General features: G+C 44.8%; 1 protein-coding gene across 7 annotated transcripts in view; it reads right to left on the reverse strand.

Annotated features, from left to right (window-relative positions):
• Kcnma1 (potassium calcium-activated channel subfamily M alpha 1) overlaps positions 1 to 23,152 on the reverse strand; it is a 756,236-nt gene that overhangs the window by 198,262 nt on the left and 534,822 nt on the right. For all 7 annotated transcript variants that reach the window (XM_004624076.2, XM_004624075.2, XM_004624064.2 and 4 more), the window contains exons 10-14: positions 20,209 to 20,319; positions 16,835 to 16,940; positions 14,811 to 14,893; positions 11,244 to 11,313; positions 5,254 to 5,409 (exon numbers count right to left, since the gene is read on the reverse strand). In XM_004624076.2, the coding sequence (XP_004624133.1) occupies positions 5,254 to 5,409; positions 11,244 to 11,313; positions 14,811 to 14,893; positions 16,835 to 16,940; positions 20,209 to 20,319 (526 nt within the window). The remainder of the gene's footprint in view (positions 1 to 5,253; positions 5,410 to 11,243; positions 11,314 to 14,810; positions 14,894 to 16,834; positions 16,941 to 20,208; positions 20,320 to 23,152) is intronic.

Consider the following 23,152-nt stretch of genomic DNA (forward strand, 5'->3'; position numbering starts at 1 on the left):
CAGGCAATATAATTTTATGGGACCACTGTTGTATATACAGTCTGTCATTGAATGAAATGCTGTATGTGGTCCATCTCACACACACACACACACACACACACACACACACAATTGGTTCCATTTCTCTAGAGAAAACTAAAAAAAAAAAAAAAAAAAATGCTCATTTTTCCCAGGTGCACCTACCTAAACCTTCTCAACCTTTCAGATTCATTTGGTTGAGACTCCAATTAGTTTAGCCTCAACTGATTTCACCAGTGCATAACAGCAAATACCACCCCCCCTTCTTGGGACCTAGTTCAGTCCTTATCCTGTCTCAGCTCAGCTAAGCTAACCCACTGCCTATCTTAATGCAGAGACCTCTGCTGTTTCAGGACAAGAGAGAAAGGTGAACAAGACCCACAATCTGGGCCTGTGCCCACACGGCCCAGTCAGATTGGAACTTTCCTGAAGCTTATCAGCGCCTCTGCCCTGTAAAGATGATGGAATGAGCAAGCATTGTTGGCAAATAGTTGGTGCTCATGAAATCTCTACTGAATCAACTGCCCTAAGATGAGTGCCAGAAAACTAAGGCCTGTGCTAGGATTTCTCTCATCATTCACTCAGGAGAAACCTGGAACACTCAGGTTTAAACACTTTAACTTGACATTTCCAAGCTCTATGTCCTCACATGGGTTACTTTTTAATTCATGGCAACTGCCACTGTAAGGTGAAGGTAGTATTTGCTCAGAGTCATTATAGGAATTCAATGAAATCATAGACATTTAACGCTAAGTAAAGGATTCAGTATATTTTAGCAATTATGAAAGAATCTTGATTTATTGTTTAGATCCTAAATCGGATTATTTTTACAGGCATATACAGAAATGAACCTAAGTGCATAAACCAAAACTCAAGGTATCAAACATATTCCCTTGGCTATGGTTAGTGCTAAGACTATGCACTACAAAGAGTTTATCTCAGTATGGTAACAGCAACACTGAACAAATAGCCTATGCGTCCATCCTACTTTTGCCAACAGATAACCTACACAGCACAGGCCAGAGTTTTCTAGTGCTTTTTCACTCAAAAGTAGAAAAAGTAGGGCCAAGGAGATAGCACAGCAATATAAGCACCTTCCTGGCAAGCACAAGGTCCTGAGTTTGATCCCAAGTACAAAAAGAAAGAAAGAAAGAAAGAAAGAAAGAAAGAAAGAAAGAAAGAAAGAAAGAAAATGTGATGGAGAAAGCTGTTGTGATTGATATCAAGTAAGCTTTTACCCACAATTCCCAAATTTTGTGGAACAAGAGGAAAACATATGAAAGACATCACATATTTTCTACATTCTAATGACTGACTTAGCAAAAATAATTATGGAGGGCACGCCATATTCCAAGTTGTATGTGCATGCATAGGCATGCCTATGTTCATAAAATGATAGATTAGCTGCATGTGCCAACAATAGTTGGAAATTCTGAGAGCTATCTAAATGTACTAATTAGAAGTTTCTAAGTAGAATAAAAAGCAATTTTAAGAGTAAATCACTCTCACAGTGACACACATACACACACACACACACACAATTTATTATGTCCAAAGATGACTCATGCTAGTGGAATAATAGCACCATTCATAAAAAATGGCAGGTTAAGACCAAACTGGAAACCCCCTATGCTAAAGAGAAAGTCAAGTAGACATAGTAAAACTGTAAAACAAAAATAAGAAAATCACTGATTGTACATTATATCCAAGTGAGGAGGCCAACAGAGGGGAACAAGTGACCACTTATTCGGGGATGGGGTGATATAAGCCAGGCCAAATCAGGTCTTGGCCTTGGTCTTTCAAGAAGGCATTAGGGAGATGCTCACTGGAACCCGAGAGGCCACTGGAAGGAGGTCAGAGAGAGGAGAATAAACAGGATGTCCCAGGACTACTGAGAATGTCATTAAGACAAGGTACCAGGACATTTGTCTCCTCTCCTCAAAGGTACTCAAGGTGCTCTGCTGTCACAAACAGAAGCTACTGAGCTGCAGAACTCCTGGGTTACCAACCCCAGCCTCTTTCCTAAAGGTACTGGATAGGAAGTTGGCATAGGTTTGTAAGTCCCAGCATATCAGAAACAACACAAGGCATTCGTTGAAGTTTGAATGGAGTAAATTAAGGATAAACAGCCAGGAAGAAAACCTCTTTAGGAATAGCTACCAAACTTAAAGAATTCATTACTCATAAAGAGGGGGCTAAAATATAAACCAACTCTCAAAGTGTTTAGAACAACTCAGAGATAACAACATGAAAAGTCGGTTCTGGGGTGCAATGACTTGGGACCCTAGGGTTAGAATCTCTGAGAACAAAGTTAGTGGACAGTTCACAAAAACATTTCTCCTATATTTCTTAACACCTCTTGGCTGGACTTCTTTTGTAATTCCTATATGGCAGAGTCCCTCCCTCTGTATCGTCCTCTTTTGGTCTTAGCTTTTGGTCCCGGGAATAATAAAAAGCTCAGTACACAACCACTGTGTTCTGCCTGTGAGATACCTTCCCTGTCACAGTCCCTCTTGTCCTTCTTCTCTGAGAAAAGGTGGATTAGGATATATCCTGAAGAACCAAGAAATAGCCACTGTCTTGCCAGGGCAATAGAGAAGGGAGGCTCACACTTTACCTTTGGCTTCTAGAAATGTGAAGTGTTTCCGGAGGACCAAACCCTGCTAAAACTTGCCTCCTTCTACTCCATGCTAATAATCCTGTCTGACAAATTCTCTACCATGGGAGATGTGGTCAATAAAGGAAGTGATTTCTATAAGCAATAATCCATTTACAGGCTTCTTTCTCTACCGAGCGCCACCAAAAGCAAGTAAGGGCTTTGTGATCTCTGGAATAGAAGATCATATATAAAACACACCAAGAGAAACATCACACTGGTGTTTGCCATGACCTGAAAGAGACAAGGATCTGGGACTCGGAGCATAAGATGCTCCACAAAGATGGTAGTATAGAATGGGCGATACCTGAATAAGCCTGACCTCAGTCTAAAGAGAAAAACAAACCTGAAGAGAAAGCTTATTACTTGCAGATCGCATACCTTAGCAAGCTCCAACACAAGGACCACCTCAGTGTCAAAAGGCCACATTCAGAGAGCTACTTCCAAACATGGAGAGTTGGCCCTGGGCAGCCACAGTGCAGTAACAGAACCGTGGGAGGGAAATGTGTTTTCAGTTACACCAGCGCCGGGTCCAGCCTCTCCCACAGGCTCTTCCTAAACAGGAACTTGGCAATGGGATTAGCAAAGCTGGAGGGGACGTCCTTGGCTTCAGAGGTGAGGCCCATCAGGGTCCTGAGGAAGCTGGGCAGAAGTTCTCTCTGCTGGTAAGAGCACTGAAGAATCAATGTCACATCCACTTTATTAATCTCCTTGACAGCCAGCTCCAGTTACCACGCAGGCACCACAAAATCAAAACATACGCACGTCAAGTGGCCCCATCTGCGGTGGGGCCCTGCCAAGGGCCATGTCACATCAACATGAGGAAGCACAGCCGGGCTCCTCAGACCATGCGCTTGGTCCTGAGAGCCACCTCCCGCTGGAAGCTTGGATAAGAGAGCCAGAGGAGTTCTTGTGGTGACAGTCCTTTATCCTGGCTCTGGACTGCTTGCACCAAGAGTCTTGAGAGACACGTGCTACATCTGGCTGTGGGAGCCTGTCTCTAAATAGAGCCACACGGACCTCCCAGCTGCTTACATTCTGCCTGCATTCGGTTTCATCCATGCAAGACAAAAGCAGCCTGGCTTAAAGAAGATACTGAAAGGAAAGCAGCGTCCTTATTTGCAAGTGGGGTCTGAGCTCAGATTTCAGTTGAGCTGAGGTCTGACTACGTTACAAGCACAAGAAAGAAAGAAACTTAAATCAAGGTATCAATTACCGTGAGTACCGAAGGCGCTTCAACACAACTTATCCTTCTGGTAGAGGCACATTATCCATCCATGGGCTAGATGCTGTCAATTAGGTAAGGGTAGAGTAGAAGGACTGAGAAAAAATTCTTGCTCTAAGTGACAGGTCACACATGCCCAGGTTGAGCACAGGGCGCCTGCATCGCCTGCTCGCCTCCTGCTTCCTAAGGTACCTCCTGACCACAGCCAAGACCACTTCCTCCACTCCATCAGCATCCACCTTGAATACAATTAATTCAGCTGGCTATGTAGCAGAAAGGTGAATGTAAATTTAGATCTGCAGCAAAATGACACCAGCGTCCAATAAGAAAGGCCTAAACCAGGTAAGCGTCCAATAAGAAAGGCCTAAGCCAGGTAAGCGTCCAATAAGAAAGGCCTAAACCAGGTAAGCATCCAATAAAAAAGGCCTAAACCAGGTAAGCATCCAGTAGGAAAGGCCTAAACCGGGCAAGTGTCCAATAAAAAAGGCCTAAACCAGGCAAGCAGTCAATAAGAAACGCCTAAACCAGGCAAGTTTGCCACTTCGACTAAGTTAAAAGCACCCTAGAGACAAGAACTAGAGTTATTATTGTCTCATACTCCAGAAGCCTTCTTAGTAGAGGCCTGGTCCTCAATCCAAATCCCTGAAATGCCTAATTAGAACTGCCCTATGAGGGTAGAGCTGCTCTATTCTCTTTGCTTGAGTTGGCCCAACAGATAGTGGCCACTTTGGGGACAATGGAGTGGCTGCCCAGTCAGGTCCGCGGGGTAGCAGCTGACGAGGACACGAACACATCCAGAATGCCCAGTTCCCAGGGTAACAGACTCAGTTCATTCTGTCATTCTCCATTCAAATAGCCATGGCATGTCAGCCTTGTTGGCCTCCTTGATTGTGCAGAAATAAATAAATGAATTATGTTGTTAGGGTTTGGGCTCCGGCACAAACACATGGTCTGCATTTATCCACACAGTGAGAGGTCCACCAGCCACTTGATATAAAAGAGCAAAATGATAATTCTTTTCTTTAGGCGCTCTGGTACCATATGGAATGTATATAAATCATATTTTTGTTTTAACAGCGGAGGCTTTGTTGATAGATAAACATGTGGTTTGTCAAAAAAAAGAGAGAGGATTGTGCTTTGAACAATCATTTAATGGCCCTGGATGTGCCAAATAAAAATAAAAACATAATTTTGAAAGGAGCTGGCCTCAAGCCCAAATCTGTACCAAGGAATTCCTCCTTAACCAAAGTGGTTAAAGCCTGTCGATCTGGTTTGAGTTTAAGCTGTGCTCTCTACTCAACCCCGTGACAAATGGAACCCTGAGCTAATGCACTCTAATAAGACGAGACGCTACCTTGATGAATGACCTCATGGAGAAGAGGTTGGCGAGCATCGTGGAGAGGCCTTGAGCCAGGCAGCTCTGGGCTATGAAGCCCAACTTGAGCTCCGCGAGGCAGATTGCATCATCACCCTCTTTCCAATTCCAGCTTGGGATGTTTAGCAGATGGGCCTGTAGAAACAGAAACAGGTATGAGGCCTTGCTTTGTTACACATTCCATTATTCAAAATCTTGCCAGGAAACCAAGCAGTGTCCGAGTGCTCAAGGTCAATCAGACTCAAGCTTTTTTTTTCCCCCTTTGCTTGTGTCTGAGGTTTAGTGCTCTGTTCTCCACCTCTGTGAATCACACTTCCACTCTTTGCAGCCTTGCTTCTGCACTTACCAAGCCCAAGTCCTCGCCTCAGGTTTAGTCTTATAGCCAAATAGGGCCCAGAAGAAAGGTTCTCTTGTGAAAGACACATTAGCCCTTGTTCTGAGAATGTCTGGAGAGGTTGCTCCAAACCTGGCTCCTCGCAGACCAGAAGTCTGCCAAGTGTCTGTGGATTCTCAATGTCTCTTTTGCCTGCAATCCCAATAATCTAGATCAGCGAGTCTTAAACTTGAGTAGCCGTTACAACCACTTGCAGGGTTTGTGAGAATGTGCCGCGAGATCTATCTTCCAGGGTTTCTAATCAGTACATCCAGGGTAGGTTTGCAAGATTTGCATTTCTAATCTATAGAACGTGATGTCGATGCTGCTAATCTGAGGCTAATCTAATCTATCCTTTGAGAACCACTGCCCTAAATCACCAATTAAAAGAGTGTAAATGTCTTAACACTCCCTGCGGATGGACTACTTCTATTATACAATTAGGTCCCACCATGAGACAAGGACATGAAGACATATTCATGCAATTATTTTTCGAAGGCTGGAAGCAATGGAGATAATATATTGAATGAAAACAGTAAAATCCAAAAGTCCTCCACAGTTGGAAAACATCAGTAATTAAAAAACAGAAAATGAAAGATTTACAAGGCTTTCACATCAAGTACAGCATTTAGGTTCAAAAGTATCTATTATATAAATTTGAAATGAGGAGATCTCTAACTTGGCAGGAGAAATGAGAGAAACACACACAACACAGGGCAAAATTTAAGGGTAATTAAAACCTCAAGTAGAGGCCATGTGACACATGACAGAGAAAGCCAGTGTCTGCTGCTTAGGAGCAGCCTCCAGGGCAAGACAAATGAACATTTCACTCTGTTGTGAATGGGTCGGATGAGGTGCAAAGAACTTGATCCCCAGTTTTAACAGTCAGATTTAAAGAAGGAAAATGATCAATAACTTCCTGAGAAAAATGACCAAGATAAGAGGTGCATTCTGGGAAAGCGCTCTGGAGGAACCATTAATGAGCCAGGAAGGTCTGGCCAGAAGAAGGAACCAGGACAGTCACACCCGGACGCCTCCAGTGTTGCCGCACTGAGAAGAGGTTTGTCTTGTGTTGCTCTGGAGCCAGAATTAAGACTGACTGGTACATATTATAGGAAAGCGGATTTGGGCATGTTTTGTAAAGAAATACTCTAAGGCTATAATTTGTCTAATACATGAAGGAGGCCACCATGAAAGACTCAAGGTCACTGTCCCTCCAATTTAGTATTTCTCAGAGTTTCTGTGGAAAAAAGAAAACAGCAGCTCAAGATTTGCATGGGGAGTTGAATCAGAGAGCCCTTCTGGGTCCCTGCATGTGCCAAAATGTTATGGCTCTGAACTTATTTCACTCCCACATCAACCAACACAAGGATCACCAAAGGAGGCTTCTTTTCACTTTCGGACAATCTACAAAGCTATACTTGAAGGATGAAAGGTTCTATTGTAGAGACTTAGACCAAGGCCAAGGGCCCCAGGCATTGCTTACAGAAATAAAACTCTTGTGAAATTTCCTTCTTGCAAAATCCACTTCTGTGACAATCTTGACAGTCCCAAGCCAAGAGTTTTTACTCCTGGGAAAGATGACAGTGTCCTCCCTCGTAACAGCATGGTTCCATCAGTCCTGTGTGTGGGCTACAGCATATGATGATTTCTGTCATGCTGAGTGCCAGGAGACCTTCCCCAAACTGTACACTCAATTCCAACAATTGGCCTTTCTTTTGTCGCACTTCCCTCCCCACTCTTCACTGGCTTAGGAAGGCAGCTTTTCTTCTCTACCTCCCTGGCACTATAGAGAATTCATTAATTAAAGTGGAGAAATATTCATTTACACTAATATCATCTGAGAAGAATAAGGAGGGATTACCTCTAAATAATGAATTTGTGTGAGACAAGAGATTTGGGTGGTCCAAGCCTGAGGGAGACACAATGTAACCTCCATACCACCTTTAAAAATAACAAGCAAAACCTTTTCCAGAAAGCCCCTCATCCTGGGTATGAAGCCCAGGCATTTCAGCATTGGTCCTTTGTACCTCCATCTGGTTTGTGTTCTGCAGACATATTTTACATGTTATTATGCAGAAAAGTCAAGTTTGTTTCAGGCTCCCATAGCCCTCTTTCCTGGCCAACATAATCTCATCAATCATGGGGCAGGATGTGAGGCTCATGGGCCAAAGACCGGGTGGCGGTCTATAGGCATGAAACAGAGGAGAAAGACCCAGGGACTCCAAGTCTTCGTTTCTGGCAACTTTGCCCTCCTTCATTTGAGAGAATTTGGGTCTGGTAGAAAATGCTAGCATTACACAAGAGCCTGGAGGCAAATCCTCTCTCATTTAGAGAAGAAAAAGAGCAGACTTAGCTGGCCCAGGACTGTCCATTTTTGCTACCGAACTACCTCCTGGAAAAGGAGAGTAAAAATTGGCTTTCTTGGGAAACCATGAATCCCAGTCCTGGTTTGATTTCTCATTGCCTATACAACCAAAGGTGGCACCATGATGAACAAAGAGGCCAATGAAGAGGGGAGAGTACCACTGCCATAGTTTATATCATGAATGTCCCCCCCACACACAAAACCTGTATATTAAAATCATGGTCTCCAGGTTAGTGCCATTAGGAGGTGGTAGGACCTTGGGGTGGTAGTGGCTAATAAGAGGTCTTTAGGACCTTGGGGGTATGCACTGTCTCCTCTCTTTTCACTTCCTGGCCATGAGACAAGAGGTTTTGTTCCACTATATACAGTACGTGCTCCCTGACCAGAGGCCCAAAGGAATGGGGCCTATTCCTCCTGTTGAGAAAGCTCATAGAATGTGCATCTACAGAAGAACATCGGGACTTGGCTTCCTGCTCAGAGACAAAGGCCTCATGGGAAGATAAGAAAGCCATGAATAGGTAAATCGTCAGGAAGGACACTTTTCTAAGACATCTAAATGATCCTTTCCTTGAAGAGCTTTACCCTTCACATTTAGAAATCTGCATTCACAGATGGCCAGACTGAACATGCTTCTCTACACAAAACTGAGAAGTATTAAAGAGCTCCAGTGACAGCACCAGGCCTTCTAGAATCTTACCCTCAGGAACCATAACTTGGTTCAGTAGGCTGTGGCTCAACCTCAAGAGAAGGTGGCCATGGGCTATTTTGTCTTCAAGCTTTCTGACTGACTGGCTCTCTGTAAGAGATCTTAGACCCCTTGGTCTGAAGTTACAAGGAATGTTAAATAAGCAGGTGGTCCCAACCAAACTAATTGAGACAATGGGTGTAAGACTCCTTTAAAACCAAAAAAATAAGTCATAAACATCTGTAGTTATTATGACAACAGATGCAGGACTAGCTCTACATGGAGGAAAAAGTAGTTTCCTTGTTATCTTCTAGTTTCTGGAATATCATCTCCACGTGGTCACAGTGGATTGAGAATCTTTATATTTCAAGGCTGGTGACCAACTATGGAATCAACAGACACAGGGAATATATTCGAGATGTCATAGTTTTCACATGCTCCTTAGGTCTTCCGTGAACGCAATGCTGAGTGCATAAAGATCTGTGGCCATTTGAGTGGGTGCAGAAAAAGGGTCAAGTGAGGAGGAAACATAGATTGAAAAAGAAGAAGAAAAACATGCAGAAAGGATGAGTGGAAGCACATTAGGAGAGAGCACAACTAGGAAGCAGAGTAATGACTCTCAGTTTGGAATCTACACGTAATGACATGACAAGGGACAACTAAACTTTTCATTCTTTCCCTAAAACAGAAGCAAAAATCACAGAAAACTGTCCTTAATGTAGTCACCCCATTCTATGTCCTTATTAGCTTTTAGGGTTTTAAATGACTCTGAAACCAGATTGAGATGACTCTGAAACCTTTCTGAGCAAAAGGCCGCTAGACAGGTCCACTGATGTCTTTATCACTGTTTCAGAATAAGCACAGGGCAAAAAATTTTAAGAACATTCAGGTAATTATTAGTCGAGGACTCCTGGATCTTAGACTAGTTGAATGGCTTTGGGTTTGACAAGAACTATGCAGCTGAAATCCTCCTTAATTTCTTAAAGATGGTACAGAAGCATCCATTAGAAAGAGAAAAGGACATGACATCTCTTCCTAAACATACAATACTAATTTGCCTATTCAGTCTAAATTCAGCCAAAAAATCTAAACAAAAGCTTAAAGTACTCCTACACTAAGTGAAATGTCAAATCACAAAGGAAAGAAGGAGCGTTCCTCATGGCAGGTGCTGTCACCCCTCTCTACCTTGCTCATCAGATTCACCTCCACCTACAGGGGCTGCCCTCCGAAAACCACTGTAAATTCATGCCTACGACAACCCTCACTGGATCTCTTCAGTAACCTTGACTTTTCCAGAGATGACCAGGAGAATGTAACCTGGGGCATCCACCACCAAATGCACTGCCTGGAGAGGGACACCATCTGCACTGCAGCCACCTGCCCAGGGCTTGGCATCAGGCATCCACTCTGAGCGGTGGGCCGGTCACAGACAGCAGGCTCCAGTTCGCAGAAGCCTCTGATGGGCCCACACACAGCAAAATGGGCCAGTACTTGCCAGCAATTAAGAAATAATGGCATGGCATGGGTGTATTTGGCAGCCTGGGCTTCCCTCTCAGTCACCTGATAGCCTATTTCATAGGGAAGATGGCCTAGAAGATGGGGCCCAGTCTCACTCACAGCCCAGCAGGGAGTTATTCTGCTCAGACAGGACACCTGGCCCCAGACACTGAGCAACCTCCAGCTTCAAAGCTTCATTAAGGAGTTAACTGGTACCATAGCGCATAGAGCAAGGTGCCACCTTCCCTCCCCCAAAGCTGTCTTCTTGGGAGTTAACTAACAGGCTGAGTAACAGAAAATTGCCTTTGGATGAGGGACTTTCAACTCTGGTTTACTGAAAGGCAATCATAGTGAAACCACATAGACACTGACATTTGCTTTTTTTCCAATTTGTGTAAGCTATAACACCAGGAACATTCCTGTATATTTAGCTTCTGCATAGCCAACTATGTTCCTGGAGGTGACCGTGCAATTTCTGATCTTGAATTTCAGAACGTCATGTCCAACCCTCTCTGCCGGTGTCCACCATGCCCCCATATTCACCCAGCTTCAGAGACATCCCACCTCTCTTGCTGGGGGCACTCAGTGCACTTTAAATGTTAAATCCACGAGGGCACCGAATGAGCTTCTCCCCCATAGACATCCCCGGGTGTCAGAAAGAGTTCTGATGGCAGAGTGGGTGTTCAATAAATATTGACTGCAGGAATGCCTGCAGCACGCAGAACTGCAAGCTGCTGGGATCCAAGGATACATCAATATTTCTAAACCAGCGGGTACAATAGATGCTCCTGAGTAAACGCTTCAGTACATGAAGGGACTTCCCTCCAGTGACCCGCTGCAAACAAGCTGCTTAGCCTGAAGAAATGTCCCATGGAGATGGTTAACTACTGAGTCTTTACCCGGGACTCTGCACAGCACTGGTACATGTAGGTGTACACGAACGTGTGTGTGGGAGTGTGTTGGGGGTGAGGGGATAGGGTGAGGTAGGGGAGACTGGAACTGACCCTTGCAGTGGCCTCAGGCAGGCAGCACTCCCAAGGTCCTACCTTGTTGTGATACTGCAGCATCTGAGTGATGATCCTGATCTTCGGATGGTAGTTCTTTATGGAGATTACTCTGCAAAAGAGAGAGCCACAGCTGAGGCAGGGCCTATCTCATCCCTGGAGGCTGATAATCAGTAGATTACTACTAAGTGGGGCATAAGGAAGGGGGTGCACCAGCCAGACCTCCCTGAGGAGCTATAAGCTAGGGGCCAAGAGAAACAGTTCCCACTACCTTTTTTTCTCAGAAATGTGAAAAAGAATTCGCAAGGTAGCCGAGGTGTGTGTTCTGGGCATAAAGAACATAAGAGATCCTGTAAGGTGTCAGGGACAGGATGTGTCCCCCTGTGGACTGAAGACAGCTCTTCTAGAACAGGGTCACTGCCTACACGGTCGTCTAAATCAAGAGCAAGTCATGGGTCCTCTGAGGCATGCAGCCTCCCACAATCTAGGGACCAGCCAAGGAGTAATCTGCTCCAAGTCCAGTCCTGCAAGTTAACAACTTGAAACAACAATGACAAATCAAACAAGCCACCTGACAAATGGTTGTAACTGTTACACACACTTGACCACTCTCAGGAATGTGATTTGTAAATAGGGCACTTGGAAGAAGAGCAAGGATTTCCACCGTTAAGAGAGTGCACATGATGACTTGAACACTAGCTCACGATAGATGTCAATACCCTACAGAGGTCAAGATCTGGCAGAAAACTCCCACCCACTGCCCCAGTCCCGGCTGGCACTCCTGCCAGTCACAAGGTGCAAAGAGGAGGAGCCGAGCAGGAGCATGGAAACACCTGGCTTCCAGTTCCTCCACTGCACTAATGAACTTGGTGACCTTCAGGAAATCACCAGGCTCTCTGTTCCCGTTTCCTCATCTGGACACTGGGGGCCACAGTACCTGCTTTATTTACTTCATAGGCTTGGTATGAGGAGCAAATGGGAGACCAGATGTGAAAATGCTTTGAAATCATTAAAAACTCTCTCCACGTGTAACTTATGGTTTTTGTCATTACCGACCCTGTCAGAGGTGACATTGTACATTTCCTTCTGTGACGAGGAAGGCTAAAGAATGGAATTCCACAGAAAGGCCCACATCCTAAGCCTAATCAGAAATGCTAGTGCATTTATCATGACCCTCCTACCCCCACAAACTCCCCACCAAGCAGTGCTCTCCTAATTTACCCCCTTTTCTGCAAAGATGGGGAGAAGGCAACCCAGGAGCGGCTTTATCTAAAAAGCTGCAACTTGTGAATTCAGGAAATGCATTGCATGAAAGCCTCTCCCTGCACAAATCCACCCTGGGCTTTCGCACTTGAAGGATTTCATTTTATTTTTGAAAAAGGCTTGCATTGCGCCACGCATACGACTCAAGGACTTGGAGTCTCTGTCAGCCTCTCAGTGCAGTTCACAGCATCAGCCAGTTTTCTGCATTAGCTCATTTCAAATAGATCTTTGACATTTTAATTTCAAAAGGGGGCAGATTGGTCTCATTAAACTAAGGAGGAAGGAGGATTATACAAATAAGAGAAACACGGAGCCCTTTTTTAACCCTGAGCTTCCCATGTCCTTTTGAGCTTTCTTTCTGGCTCTAGTTCATGGGCGGCTTAATGGCATCTGTGATACCACCCTGGAGCTCATCCTGGCATCCTGCCATCCACTACAGTATGCAGGTGTGTTCACATTAACCCTACCATTGTCAGGGTTGGGCTAAAATATCGGATAAAGAGAAACGCCCATTCTAAAGCTATTATACATTTCTAGTATTCAGGGGGTTTCTTTGGGGGATGGGGAGGTGAGGGGAATTGCCAGACCCAAACTTTTCTGTGGGGTTAAAATTTTAAGCTTCATCCTCTAGGTTTTTGTTGAAGTCTCCTAGATAGCAAAGCCTTGTTCCATAAAGGCTATGTTATAATCACTCCAAATGACAGAAAAGCATGTGAAATGATGGGAGCACTACTTATTTTAAAAAGGGACTAGAGACACACCAGTCAGGGGATGGGCCAGGGTGTAACGAAGTCTGCCCCTACTCCACCCTCTCTGCAGCCTGGCAGGCCCAAGATTTACAGGAGTTCAAACACTGACTTCCTTAAAATGCCTACACTGAGTGCATTGCCAAAGAAAAGTGAGTGGAAAGAGGAGATGGTGCCAGGTGTTGCTGCCAGACACAAGGACCAGATGCTGCTGGGAGGACTCACTCATCCCAGATGCACCAGAGGAGGAATTCCTCTGCATCACTGATGGGAAATCTCCTGTCACTTGGGGCCACTGATTAAAAGCAAGGACAAAGGAGCTGCAAGCTTTGTAATGACACAAAAGCAACCTCCCAACCTTCACCTCCAAGTAAATTCCCAGGGTACAGTAAGGCGAGCTGTACGCAGAGGGGAAGTTTTTGTCCTGACCTAGGGATGGCTGTTCACAATTAAGTACAAGTTCCTGGGAATACAGCGGGAGTGAAACGTTTACTCCGAGTGCATCCCCTCTCCAGAAGATCCTCTTTCTTGATCTTTCCCAGCTCAAACAATTATCCTGCAATTTATGGAAGGAAAGAGACATGTTCCAAAAAGGGGCTTTAACTACCTGGAGCACAATGTCTGCAGCGTTCTAGTCACTGCACTGCCCCCAGGAGGTGACAGTGAGCTTATGAAAAGAACAAACAGTGAGCAAATTTTCTTCTGCAATAATAAAGAAATAAGCCGTTGAAGTTGGGGCCAAAATGAGCATTCTGCCGGGCCAGTCCCCATGTAAAGAAATGTACTAGCGGTGAGTGGCAGAATCTCCTTACCCAGAAGATGTTTTAAAAAGGATAAAAAGATTCAGGGGCTTGTAGTCAAGTAGGTTTAGAAAATACACCATACTACATTACTTCAGAGATGCAGATTAGTATTAGCATCACTCAAAATGATTTGCAAGAAGAACACAGAGTTCAGGAAAGTGGTATAAACTTGCCGATGGGTCTGTCCCCTTGTCTTTGGGGTGACACTAATCAGTCTTCTTCCCTCACACCCAAAGGGCTCTAACAAAAGGCTCCTCTGTCTCAGCACTTTTGGTGTTCAGGGCCACATAATTCTCCACACAGAGGCTGTCCTGTATGTTGTAGGATGTCTAACAGCATCCCCGGCCTCTGCCTCCTAGACTATGACAGCAAGATCATCCACCTGGTTATGTCAACTAAAACCTTCTCCAAGGATTGCAAATGTCCCCTGGGGTGGGGGGATCAAACTCACCAAAGGTATCTCTGGTGCCCTTTCTCTGAGAGAACACAGTATTTTCATTTAGGCCGGTACCCATCTAAATCTATTGTCTAGCCAGCATTCTCTGACTGAAGGAATCTCACACTCCAGGCCAACTTTGAGCTCCCGCAAATGCCATCCGCTAGGGCTGAGCTTCCTGCTTCAGGGTTACCCACCACGGCCACAGCTTCCCCAAATCCGTGCAGGGGGACAGTTGTGGGGTGGCTCATGGGAGAAAGAAGATCCTTTCCAAACAACCCTCTATGGACCAAAAAGGGCCATAAGTGAACCGCAAGGACCCAGCCCAGGGCCTGCCCCTGAACCGCCATGCCAGAATTACCTCATGATGTTGGAGGCATCTTCAGCATCTGGGTCAGCGCAGTACTTGTTGGCAAGAATGAGGCACGCATCTGCCGACTCTATCTGAGAGACACGAAAAGGAAAAGATCACAGAACACAAACATATAAATAGCCAAGCTCAACTGCAATCGCTCTTTGTAGACACCTCTTATGGGAGCTTGGTGTTTTACAAGAAAAGAAAAATCCTGGAAGACTGTAGTTTTCGTTAAAAGTGTAGGTTGTAAGTGCTTGCTGTGGGATAAACATTTCACCTTGTTGCCATTGAAAGTGTAACATGTACTTTCCAACTGGCATAGCCCTTTGCATGTGCAATTTTCAGATTTCTTAAAACACAATTAATTAAGCCTTTCAGTCCCTTTCCCACTTCCTTTATCAGCTGTCTGTGCCATTATCCTAATTCTTCCAGTCGGGAGATAGAGGTTGGTAGCCTACCTCCCTGTCTTTCAGACTACCAAGCTAGCTATCTGGAGATTTAGGAACCTCCTCAAAAGTCCTTCCTCCACCTTTCACCCATCTTTAATATCTGCACACTAAGAACAGCTCAGAGCATTCACTTAAATGTCAGTACTGCATAGTTTAGTGTTTATTATTTAGAGAGTCAAAACTCAACAAATCTACATATATGAAATAATAGGTGACAGAGAAACTCAAAATACAACCTACTGACTTATCTACATGGAAGCCAACAGGCTAGGGAGTTTGCTCAGCAGACTAAGCATCTGCTTAGACAAGCACAGGGATTGGAGTTCAATCCCAGCAGCACATGCTGAGCCGGCCCTGCCCCGGGAGTATGGAGCTAGCTGCTGAGTCCCAGCATAGTGATGCACACCTATAAATCCAGAACTGGGGAAGCTGAAAACAGGAGGTTCACTATGAATCCAAGCTGCATAGTGAGACCCTGTACCAAATACATTAGCGGGAATCATGAGTTTGATGCACTAATAACTGCTTGCATTTCAAATAGGTCCATGAAAAATCAATATTTGCCCCATTCTCATGAGATTTTTGCATTCAGCATAACTTGGGTCATGTCTGGATAATATTAAGATGAAGCAGCCTATGCAAGCGTGGCAATTCTCATGCTAGCTCCAATCTGCAATCTATCCGACTCGGTATGTTGTACCTTCTAGATTACTCCCGCATCTGGTGAGAGGGCATGGTCTCAGTGGTATGTCAAAAATTTTCTCTAGATTTCCTTAATAATGCAAGGAATTTACACAAATCCTCCTGGATTATTCATGTTTTCCAATTGTGTTATGTATAGCAGCCTCTGGGGACCACAGTTAACATCTAGACTTCCGTGCGCATTCATTGTGTCAACGCATACCCACTTGCCCGCAGATACTGAACATGTTCACAAAAATCTGTATCAAGTGAATCAAGTGAATCAAGTAGAAGACACCACTTTACCATGTCCTTTCCCTGCTAGGCCTCAGGGGAGCTTTAGGAAGATTCTAAATGAGCAGACTCCACTAGAAAGGAGTAGCCCAGAACTAAGTGATATTGGATACCTGCAAGTTTACTTTTGTACGTGGAGTCTTTGGTGAGGAGAAAGGAAGCTCAAAATGCTTTATGGCACAATAACATTTTATTTTACATTTTAGTGTTTCCTTCAGATGTAATTAATAGGTGTTGCAGCTGCATTGAGTGCAACTTAAATATTCAATATGGGAATTACTTGATTATTATGCTGTTTATATGACTCTTAAGGCTGCCCAATAGATTTGCTTCCTTTGTGAGTGGATGATATTGAGAACATCAACAAAATGAGTTTTACATTAAGATTAAGTACAGAGTACTCATAGGTGGCCCGGCAAGTGCCAGAGTACGAGGTCCTGGGGCCAATGCAAGGGCAGTGCTGAGGTTAGTGTTGTCCAATTTATCTCATTTGGAGTTAAGGAGGTGATCTGTGGCCCTCCGGGGAAGCATGTTCCCTGATCACAGAGTCAGACCTCCCCACCCCCCATGACAGGGGAAGAGCAGAAGTTCCCTCTTCCTCCTTACCTTGACTCGTGCAAGATCGTGTGGATTGAGGACTGAACCCTGATAAAATTCCACCTGAGTAAAATGTCGTTTGAACAGAGCTTCAAGCTCCAGGTTAGGGGAAATGCTGCACGGGGAGAGAAGAGACAGACATGAATGTAACAGACTTGGAATCCCAGCCTCTGGGCCTCCTTTCTCCCGAGTTTCTCCAGGGAGGCCTGAAGGGGGCTCTGATCTTCAAAGAAGCCCTCTTTCTTGCTATAAAGAAAAAGTTCACATTTAAGAGACATGAAAGCCCAGCCCAGCTGCACTCCAAATCCAGTACCAAGATAAAATATAGACTATGAGGTACAGGGTCTTCCACTTTTTATCAATGGAAACCCGGTTTTACAAATTGGGAAAGGGGCTGTGATGGTTAATTTGCTCTGCCAACTTGACTGGATCACCCTAGAATACCCAGACAAAGTGATCCCTTGGTGTGGCTGTGAGATTAATGGTTGAATCAGTGAACTTAGGAAAGTAGATTTTACTCCTCAGTATGAGTGAGTATCATCCAATCTAATGAGTCAGAAGAAAAAAAGAAAAAGGATAAAGCTGCACCTTTCTCTTCTTACTTGCTTGTTTGTGCTGACACTTCATTACATTGCCCCTGCCAGTGAACTAGGATTTACAGAATTCACTCCTCTTGTTCTTAAGCCATTAGACTCAGACTGAGTCACAGCACCAGCTGGTTCTCCATTTTAAAGATGGCTGACTTTAAAGATGGCTGACTGTAAAGATGGCTGACTGAGAGACTTTCAGTGTCAGAAATCAAGTGAGCTAAAACCACATCATGAATTTCTCTCTGCACAGACAAGTAGATACAACTACAGACAGATACAAGGGCTGGGCAAAAAATACAGTGTATATTTAAATAAAAAAAATTTACTACAGTAAAAAAAAGAACATTGTCATTAATCTGATCAAAATACTCTCCTTCTTTCTTGCCACTTTCTGAAGAAGTTCTGCAAGGCCTTTTTTCTGAGTATGTTTATGAGGTATAATATAAAACACAAAGAATACTGCTTCTGAACACCACCTAAGAGGTGTTCATAAAAACATTACAGTATGTTCTCATCCATTTCATTCATTCAACTTCACAGTCTGACTTCTGGATTTTCCCTAAAGTCAAAATGACCGTGAATGGTAAATATTTTGAATTCATTTTGGCCATCAAGGCAGCTATGACAGCAAAAGGTGACTTCAAGAGGCAAGAACAATAGGATAAGCATGTTTGAAGTGGGGAGAAGTATTTTAAAGAATATTAATGGTAATATATCTTTTATGTAATGTTTAAAAAATTTAAGCATTTAGTGTATTTTGTGGTTATACTTCATGTCTGTAGAGGGATATCTGCATCTACATCTTATTGTTTCCTGAAAAACCCCTATATGGTACGGGACAACTACAATATGAGGTATTAACCAAAGGTTCCCCTGTCCGGTCATCCAACTGTCACCTGTACCAAGAGTCTTTCTCCCGGTTCTTTGCCTTATAGAATCCCCAAAACCTAGATCAAAAAAAACACCACCAATGCACAGCCACAAACACACCTGAGTTACTCTTTGTATGATTCTTTGACTCACACATTGATGTAGTATTCATCACCCTTCCTGATGCTGAGCTGTTCAGACACCTTCCTTATTCAAGAACAAGGACTAAACAAGTGTCCGACCGATTTATTCACCTATGAATTCTGCAGAGATAAAAATACAGTCTCCCCTCTTTATCAGACACTGTGTCAACTCTGGAAGATGAGATTTACCTGTGTCCTATTACACACTAGCAACTGTGCTAAGCCAACACTTTCTTGACATTTATTAAGTGCTTAGTGATGATGATGATGGTGATGATGATGATAATTGTTAATATTTTTAAATGTTTCCTCTGAGGCAGGAAGCATTCTAAACACTTGACATCTATGATTCACTTGAACCCCAAAACAACCCCATAGGAAGGTATGCTATTAACCCAAGGCTTCAGGAGGTTATCTACCATGAGTTGAATGCTGATAGACACTGAGGACACAATGATGAACCTCAGGCATCGAGGCATGGGCAGATTGCTAATTCTTTCCAACTGAAGTAGTAGGGGAGAGAAGAGTGGCTGTCTGTGCGAATCTGCCTGTGCCAGCCTTTCAAGTCAGTCAGACACATGTATCTTTGAGGATAATGTTGTCTCTCCCTCATAGAGACATCCCGTGAGGTTCTGCCACTAGATTAAACTGATCTTGGCATGCGTTGGCCAATGCAGGCCCATGCTGTCCTCTAACTGCTGCAAGTGTGCTTGGCTTGGAATGCTCAAGAATTCACACATCGTGCTTCTCTCCAGAACTGTCCTGCAGCAGCGTGCTGGCCCACCACACGTCGCCCATAGCTAAGCACTGCATCTGTTGTGTGAGTCCTGTTACTGCACTGTGGCCTGGCCTCTCTCCTCAGAATCTGGAGAAGTCAGTGGTGAGAAGGCTAACCTACAGGGGCAAGGCCCCATGTTAATTTCATTTCCATCAAAGAAGACAGTAATGGCACCACTGTGTTGAGATGGTGGAGTCCCCAGCTCTCTCCAATCTTGTGGCAGACTGACTTTTACTTAAAAAAGGATCAGGCAAAGCTTACTACCTTAGCCACACAGGGTATGGAAGATACCTCACATCCCTCCCCTATAAAACGCACATGACAAGACATCCCTAAACTGACTGTGCAGCTTAATCTACTTTATCATTCACGATCACAGTCAACATTTATTAAGCACTTACTGCATGTTTATCTGGCTCCACACCCTGACTATGGATTATCTCATGCTGTTCTCACAACAGACCAACAAGGTAGACTTGTGGAATCCAAGACATGGAGAGGTTAAATAACCGGCTGAACTACTTGACCAAGACTGAAGATGGGTGGGCACTTACAGTGGAATAAATAAGTGGTACACACAGGGCTGGCACAGGGTCTCACGCTGGAGACTCCTAGGAGGCGCAGCTGCTTTCTGCTTACCTAGCATTCTGCTTCCTCTTATGTCACTGTCCTGGTTGGTCATGATCTACTCCTGCACCCTAAAGCATGCACACCATAAGGCTCACCTGACCTGAACTGAGGCACCCATTTCCTGTCCAGCTCCAGATTGCAGCCGGCACAAAAATGATGCATTGAGTCCACAGTAAATTCTACCCCTGTTCTGAGAGATGCAGTCTCAGGTCCATCTCCATCATTGGCCTAGCATGGCTCTGGGATATCCTCTCCAAGAAGACTGGCTGGGATCATGGCTTTGGCAACTCTGACCTGATCCCCAACTGCTCCCATCCCCAGAGAGGAGGCCAGAGCCAGGCAGCGGGCTCAGTGGCAGCAGCAGTCTCTTACTTGTGAAGAAAGACGATCTCCACATTGACATCGTCCCGGTCCTTGTGCAGAAAGTCCTTCAGGAAGTTGGAAACGCTCTCCAGGGTGATGTGCCCACAGACCACAATATGCCTGCAGAGGAGGGGTCAGTTAGATGAAGCCAGGCTTTGCGGTGAGGCCCCCGTGCCCCGCGCCCTGGCAAGGCAGACCAAGCACAGCAGCTGCAGGGAAGCATCCATCTCCTCCCTCCACTTTCATAAAGCCCAGACCCCATCCCTGGAGGGCTGTGAGGCAAAGCAGCGGCACTAGCAGGTGCTCAGGGCTCCTAGACAGAAAAGGCATATGGCTGCTCACCTGATGCTGCACAAAATCCTATTAAAAGCCCAACCATTTGGCCAAGTGGTTTTAGGCATTTAACAATAAGTGACACTGTGCTTGCGCTTAAATGCTGCATTACCAAGCCCCTCGCAGATTCCTATCTCTCCCTTTCTGCCCACAAAGCGTCCTCCCAGGAGATTTACTATATGAGTCTTGGTTTATGACATAGAGCTTATCAGGTAATGAGATAACAAATCTTGCTGAAACGATGATTTTGTGTGTAAGAAAGCGGACTTTTATCAGGGTGGCTAATGTGCGGCTTGACACGTTATAGGCTCAACTGGCCATAAGCAGTAAAAAGGAAATTTTGCATTTTTCCACTATAACTTCTCCGACAATGGGGGCATGTAACACTTTACAGTAAGTGAGCATTACTCATGGCTAAATGGGGATGGGATGCCCATGGAATTAAAATCATGTGCTGACCATGTAGTCCCAAAGGGCTGCTGTCTTAGGGTGCTTGAGATTTCCAAAAGAGCCAAAGGGATTTTCCTGCAGGGAAGTCTGAGGCTGGAAATACTTGCTTATTCTAGGGCAGTTTCAACTTCTTCTTCTTCTTTTTTATGTATTCGGTACAGGATCTCACTACGCAGCTCGGACTCGAGCTGTTTTCAGCCTCCCCAGCACTGTGATTACAGGCATGCGCCATCATGCCGGGGCTTGGTGGCCAGCTCAGTGCACCCAGGGGTGGGGCCAGCATGGTATGTGGTGCTAGAAATCGAATCCCGGTCCTGTGCTTGCCTAAGCAGATGCTTAGTTCACTGAGCTATCTCACTGGTCCTTGCACCTCAGTTTCTAGAAACAATGGCCACCCTGAGGAAGATGAGCCCCTTTTTCAGAACTGCAAAACTGATAAGTCATATCAACGTCTTTGGGATCTTGGACTAATCTGACCTTTGCACCACACTCTTCTACTTGCTGGGCAATTCCCAAGCAGAAGCAAGTACTTCAATGGTGGCTCCAGATCAAAAGCTAAGACCCGACACAGAGAAGCAAGCACTGGCTCCTAGCAAAGACACTGTATGTAGCAAGCTCGGCCCTCATCCCTGTCCTCCTCCCAACCCCCACTCGGGCTGACAGTGACAGAGGCTGGGCCTCTGGCTGCATTTTGAGATGAGGACAGGTGATGAACATGCAATGAAGCAACTTCCTGAATAAAATTTAGAACGGCCTGGTCTCCTGCACTTCATAATTGTTCTGTTGCTCACTGCAATAAGGCGGAAAGTGCACTGGGTGGAGGCACTGAGGATGGCTTATGCAGTGTTCCATTAGATACCATTACAAGAGCCTGCCCTTGCGTGGTAATTTGGTGCTTGACCAAGTACGTGAGAATAATGCAGGAAACTCATTGGGGAAAGGATAATGATGCAGAACAAAGAGTAAATCAATAATACGCATGATACAGTTAATAATATGACCATTATGGACTGTTATTGTTACAGTGGTGCACTTAGTGATCAGGCCAGCGATGGCCATCAACGGGAGGGAAGAGCTCGATGGGCTACTTCAGAAGAGACATCACATCATGAACGCTGTGCTCTGGGCCAGCACCTGCTAGCATGGAGGAGCTCTCTTGGCCGTTGATCCAAATTTCATGTCCAAAGCCTGCGTCACTGACCCCCTCTTTACTACAAGGCTGTGAAAACCACTGTGTGCGAGCAGATGTGATATACACTGAATACTGGGATTATAAGCATTTTTATTAAATCTTAAAAGGGTTTTTGCAGCACATATGCACTCATGGACAAAACAGACAGCTTCTCCATGTGCACAGCCTGAATTTTCCAAACACATTGAGAGAGGGACTTAGAAACATGATTCTTCTCCAGATCTGACCTTGCCACAAATGACAATGGGACTGTTTGGTGTCTCCTAATGCTGGCTGTCTACAGGCTTCCAGATTAAGAACAAGGCCCATATGAATCTACCTTACAGGAATCCCCACAGTTCAGGCTGCCCTTTGGCTGAGAAAGGAAGTTCAAACAGATTCCCTGCTCTGCTACCGAGAATGTACAGCACTCCACCTGGGCAAGCTACTTCCTTCTGTTCAATGCTGGGGACAGCTGAACGACTACTATCCAGTGGCCAGCCTCCTGCACAGGCCCTGTGAGGTGTAAAGTTCTACACCAGCATCCTCCTGCCTATTACTCAAAGCCAGACTCAAGTCGATGATAGGCCTGAGGACATGCCTGATCATTCATTCTTCCTCTCTGGTATGCAAAGATGTGAATGAACAGCCTCTAGGAGCCTGTCTTCCTCTTTGGAAATCATTCATCACTGCGAGAGATGCTTGCAAAGTGGAAAGGGAAGAGATGAACTCCCCCCACACATACACCCTTGAATCAAAGGTTCAGCCAGCTGATTTATTCAGCCTTGGAAAAAGTCAGGGTCCTCTTACTTGAAAATGTGTCAGGTACATATAAAATATATTCCAATGCAATCAATATTATCCCTTAAGCCTTTAATTAGCTTTCACTTCCCTTAGGAAGTAGACAAATGCTGGCAGGAGAGGAGAACAGAAAGGAAAAAAAAAAAAGATTGACTTTTTTCATTTGGTGCTGGCTGTCCAATACCATTCTAGACAACT

Source organism: Octodon degus, unplaced genomic scaffold, assembly GCF_000260255.1.
Source record: "Octodon degus isolate 3935 unplaced genomic scaffold, OctDeg1.0 scaffold00005, whole genome shotgun sequence".
Classification (NCBI taxonomy): domain Eukaryota; kingdom Metazoa; phylum Chordata; class Mammalia; order Rodentia; family Octodontidae; genus Octodon; species Octodon degus.